Consider the following 5663-nt stretch of genomic DNA (forward strand, 5'->3'; position numbering starts at 1 on the left):
GCATCAAATCATATTAGCCTGGAATGAATCTACAGGTTCTCATCCTCTGTGGAAACAAAAGAACTTCTTTTCCAAAGTAACAAATCCTTAGACCCAAATTTTGGAATGAATATATCTTTAGAATATACATGCTGGTTTAGCTTAGCCACCCATACAATGAAATGTCTCTCTGTATTTAGCTCCTTCAAAGTCAAAAAATTCAATGAACACACAATAATATACATAATCGAGACTCTCTATGTATATTGCATCTTTATGTGGCTTGTTTTAAATCTATTAATTTTTAATATTTATTTTATTTTATCTTTACTCCTTTAATCTATGGCTGTCTGTACTCTGTCTTTTTAAAGACTTTGCTTTATCTTTTTAAACAATTTACTTCTTTTCCACTCTATATACTTTTTTCTCTTCTCTCCATCTCCTACATACATTTATCCAACATTGTGACCCATTTAGAGGTCTTTTATATCTGAATTTATCTTTATTGTGTATCTGTAATTATTTCTGATCAGAAGTGCTTCTTAAAATGCTAAGTCCTTCTTATGAACTTAAACAGTGCCATTGCTAAGGTAAATATGGCACTGCCTGCTTTCCCTGACCAGTCCAGTGTGGTGGTGCTGCTCACTGCCTCTGAGAGCCATGCACAGTGCTCTGTCTCTAGGCACACAGCTGGTCCATGTTGCCATCAAGCAAGCCAAAGCATGTTGCTGACAAACCCCATTCAAATGCTAGGTCTCCTGAAAGAGCCAGAGGTTGTGCTGGCAGCATGGCCCAGAAAGCTAGTATTTCAAAATTGCATGGTTTATTTTCTGCTACACATGAAACAGGAAAACGTCTCTTAAAGAAGTCACAGTGTGCTTCCAGCAAACAAAGCCCATTTGGGAAGAAAAGTGGCTAAACTTTGTTTATTAGTATCTAGAATTCCTTTGCAAGCACTCTCAGGCTTAAGTGGATTTTAGTTGTCCACATGAGTGCCAATTTGTGGTCAGGAGGCCGCTTGTTGGTTCCTAGCTGCTCAGCCCTAAAATAAACATACAGAAACTATATCATTTAAATCACTGCTTGGCTCATTAGCTCTAGCTTCTTTTTGGCTAACTCTTACATCTTAATTTAACCCATCTCCATTAATCTGTGCATCACCATGAGGTCATAGCCTACCAGCAAAGTTTCAGCATGTCTGTCTCTTTATGGCTTCTCTCTGACTCTGCCTTCTTCCTCCCAACATTCAGTTTAGTTTACCCCACCTACCGAAGTTTTGCCTTATCAACAGGCCAAAGAAGGTTCCTTTTTTTTTTTTTTTTAATGATGAAAAAGTGTATATTTAGAATTAGCCGGCTGGGCTCAGTTTAGATGATTCCGATCTTGTTGGCAACATCCAGAGCATCATAATCAGGAGCCAACCGAACATACGCCTTCTTCTCTCCGTCAGGCCTTATGAGGGTGTTGACTTTGGCCACGTCCATGTCATAGAGTTTCTTCACAGCCTGTTTGATCTGGTGCTTGTTGGCCTTGACGTCCACAATGAACACAAGTGTGTTGTTGTCTTCTATCTTCTTCATTGCTGACTCGGTAGTCAGGGGGAATTTGATGATGGCATAGTGGTCAAGCTTGTTCCTCCTGGGCGCGCTCTTCCGGGGGTATTTAGGCTGCCTTCGTAGCCGCAGGGTCTTGGGCCGCCGAAAGGTGGGCGATGTGCGGATCTTCTTCTTTTTGTGGCTGTGGACGCCTTTCAGCACTGCCTTCTTGGCTTTCAAGGCCTTCGCTTTAGCTTCGGCTTTGGGAGGGGCGGGAGCTTCCTTCTTCGCTTTCGGCGCCATCTTGACGACCAAAGAAGGTTCTTTATTCAGCAATGGTATTCACAGCATACAGAGAGGAATCCCTCATCAGCTTCTTACCCTTCCAAAGTCAGGATAAGGAGAAACAGGATCAGAGGAAATGCTGTGCATTGTTAGGCACCAATAATATCAGGATTTATGAGAGAATCCCTTAAGTTTGTAGACATTCTTATCTGTAAGTCTTCTTTAAGCATTGGCTAAATTTCTCATTCTTCCATGAAGAACTTCCATTCCCAATGAGAAGAGAAATATCCCCTTTTACTGGCTGTTTTTGGGTCTTAGCCTCTGGCTTTCTGGAAGTTGCTATTGCGGCTCTCTCTATGCAGTCATCTTGGATAATTCTTCACTATGTGAACAAGTAAAACAACCCCTGATTTCACCATCATTAAACATCATCTCAAGGCAGTGCAGCCTGTTTTGTCTGTTTCTGTCTCAGAAAGACCTGAATACCATCTGTTCTAAGTCATCTTTCTGTTGTCATAATAAATGGCATGGCCCAAAGTAACTTAGAAGAGAAAAGGGTTTGTTTGACTTACAGGTTACAGTTTATCATCAAGGGAAGCCAAGATGGAAACTCAAAGAAAGAACTTGAAACAAAAATTATGCAGGAACACTGCTTGCTTTCTCTGACTTATTCTGATAACTTTTTTTTCTTTTCTTTACTTTTTTTTGCTTCTTTTAATTTTTGATATTATAATTAGATAATTTTCCCCTCTCTTTCCTATCTCCAACTGCCTTTACAAGGCTAATGGAAGGGATGGTCCATCACTTCTGTGATGATGCTGCAAGCAGAGTAGAACGTTTACATTCTCTGGTTTCTCATTCTCTCATTTGCCCACTATGGAAGAAACTGTCCTGTCCTCCAGGATAACAGCTTCCCTAGGGAAGAACAGATAAGAAACTAGGATATTTAGCTAGAAGTGGTCCCCTTTAAGAGTAAAAATTAAAAAGAAAAAAAATAGGTTCTATGTCCAACAACCTACAAGAAGAAAAAGATGTTTAGAAGCAAATCTGTCTCCCAGTTTCCACAACCTATTGATCACTCCAGTGAGACCGTGCCCTCCACTCAACACCTTGACTGCCACCCCAAAGAAGACCAAAGACACCATGGAGAGTTGCTAACCCATACTCAAAACCTGTGAAGCTATAAATATCTTAAGCTGTGTTCTGCTGAGTTAACATGTCATGTAGTAGTAAAACTTTATAATATCTTACACACGTTTATGAAAAAGCTAAGGTCCATGTATTTTTCTTAAATAGTAAAAAGATACAATACATTCCATCCCTAATTTTTAAGACATTTTAATTAGTGGTGAAACCAAAAGGATTTTAAAAATTAACTTGCAGGTCAAAATAATCTTATGAAGAAAGCACTCAATTAAATAAATATTTTGATAAATTCATTAATTGACAGAAACTTCAAACTACTAATTTCTTAAATGTATCATCTCTAATGGCTGTTACAACCTAACATTTTTCTCAATCTTTCCATAACCTTTTGTGTTAATTTTATTTATAAGTGAAAACAAAACTCAAAGGTTATAACTTCATGCCGATATGGCACATACTTTCCCTAGGAAACCCAAAATTTTTGGCACCAAAATTATTCTCACACACAACAAAACAGTTTTACTCTAGCTACTTTGACTACCTTTCAATTCACTCCTACATACCACTGTTATGCAACAAATGTTTGTGTTTTCCCAGGTTTTAGATATTCAAACTACCCCTCAAACAATTATGGTATTAGAGGGTTTGTGTAGTGTCTGGGGTTAGATCAGACTTTATGGACAGCACCCTCATTAGAGTCCTGGAGCATCCTGCCTCTTTGTTCTCTGGGAGAACATAAAGGGAAGTTTGCATTCTGAAACCTGGAAAATACTTCCTTAACAGAATTCATTCATGCTGACATCCTGAAATTGAACTTCTATGCTCCCAAATGTGAGAAATAAATCTCTATCATATATAGGCCACCTTACCCTACATTTTTGTTTTGTTATATCAGTTTTACCTAAGACCTTGCAGAGATAATTATTATCATTATTTACACATGTAAATTTCTTTTAGAGCTTTCACAATGTCATAATATCCTGGCAGACTGTCCCCCTCAATATATGCTTCTCTTAAACAAGAGTTTCATCTTGTATCCTCCAGGAATACTACATTTTATATAAAGCAAGTTCTTAATAATTCCTATAATATGAAATTAAGATTTAAATTGTGCATTTTCAATGGGAGCTGTATTTCCACTGAATGGGAAAACTAGAGGCTTGAGAAGAAAGTTTACATATATTACATATGTGTGTGTGTGTGTGTGTGTGTGTGTGTGTGTAGTATAAAATACTCCACAGTCAGATAGTACGTTTGCTAAATTTCCATTTCAATGGCATTAATTTACCTCGGAAAAGTTGTCTAAAAGAGGTCTCTTGGAGGATGATAATCAAAACAATTGAAAAATAGACTATTAAGTAAACTTTCTAAAAAAAAATTAGAGGCAGGACTTAAGGACACAAATTTTCCAACTGGGTTCATTAATCTTTACATTATGGGATAATGCATAACTTCATTTCTGTTTTTATGATGAAAAATACCCTCACAAAAAGCAATTAGCAAGAGAGAAATTTATTTTAGTTCTCAGTTCCAGGTTACGGTCCATCATTGCAGAGAAGTCAAGGCAAGGACCTGAGATACCTAGTCACAGTACATCTACAGTAAAGAGCAGAAAGAAAATAATCCCTCACAGACAGCCTACAAACAGGTCACACCCTGATCTGTATACTCCCATACTGAAACTATTCCTTGTTATTCTAAATTGTGGTAAATTGACAATTTACTAACCATCACACGTTTTCTTCATCAATTAAAACAAAAAAAAAAAGACATTTAACAAACTTACATGCTCTGAAAACAATGATAATTAAGAATTCATGCTTATAAGAACATATTCATGCATGATTTATTTGGGGTTTGTTTGATTGTTTGTTTCGACTATATAAAACATTACTCCAAATTTATTAACCTTTTCCCACTGTACGAGCTCTCACACAGGCATGCAGTCTCCATACATATATATTGCTTAGAGAAATCTCAGTGGCATGGTTAATTCACTTTGTATGATGAGCAAGCTTATATAAAGTCCATCTTTATTTTTATATAATTTCAGTGTTCAACAGTTACATAACCCAGAGTTTTCAGATAACTTTTTTTCTAAGTAAGGAGCTGACAACAGTAATTATCCAGTTTGCAGGCAATGTTAGCCAATACTGAGTATTCCCAGCCTTTAACCATCACCTCAGTTCCTGGAACAAATGGATCTCCTGCTGTCAGGTCAGATTAACTCTTTCTTTAGCCTTTTGAGTCATTTCATGACAAAAAATCAATTGGTAGAACTGCAGTACAGCTGTCTGTCATCCACTTGAATCAGTTTCATTGTGACCATTTGTCAAAACCGATGCCAAAAACCTAAGAAAATTTGTCAAAATAATGGTAATGGCTGTTCAACATTCAGTATATGGATGAGCTATGCAGCAGCCACTGTCATAAAAAATCAACACACTGGATATCTGCTATGAATTATGATTAGTATGAGGCAGAAATGACTAGATGTTATGTGGATTTTTTTATGTATATGATCTTCCACTACCTTAGAAGGGAGAACATTTAGGCTCAATATTTTAGGAGTTGGAGGCAAAAACACAACGAATTCATGTTTGTGATAATAGGTTTTAATTATTCTTTCTTAAGTCTAAAGCAGTACATTTTTTTATCTTTTTTTTAAATATAATTTTTTTATTGAAAAAAAAAAGATTTCCGCCTCCTCCCCACCTC

The 5663-nt window shown here is 36.9% G+C and overlaps 1 protein-coding gene across 1 annotated transcript; it reads right to left on the bottom strand.

Moving 5' to 3' along the window:
- Positions 1-1327: 1327 nt before the first annotated feature.
- LOC126499378 (60S ribosomal protein L23a-like) lies at positions 1328-1821 on the bottom strand. The gene has a single exon (XM_050138559.1). The coding sequence runs from the start codon at positions 1815-1817 to the stop codon at positions 1347-1349; it is 471 nt and encodes a 156-aa protein (XP_049994516.1). The 5' UTR covers positions 1818-1821; the 3' UTR covers positions 1328-1346.
- Between the last annotated feature and the right edge of the window lie 3842 nt (positions 1822-5663).

The sequence above is a fragment of the Alexandromys fortis genome, unplaced genomic scaffold (genome assembly GCF_014885135.2).
Source record: "Alexandromys fortis isolate MF-2015 unplaced genomic scaffold, M_Fortis_MF-2015_v1.1 scaffold_11, whole genome shotgun sequence".
NCBI lineage: Eukaryota > Metazoa > Chordata > Mammalia > Rodentia > Cricetidae > Alexandromys > Alexandromys fortis.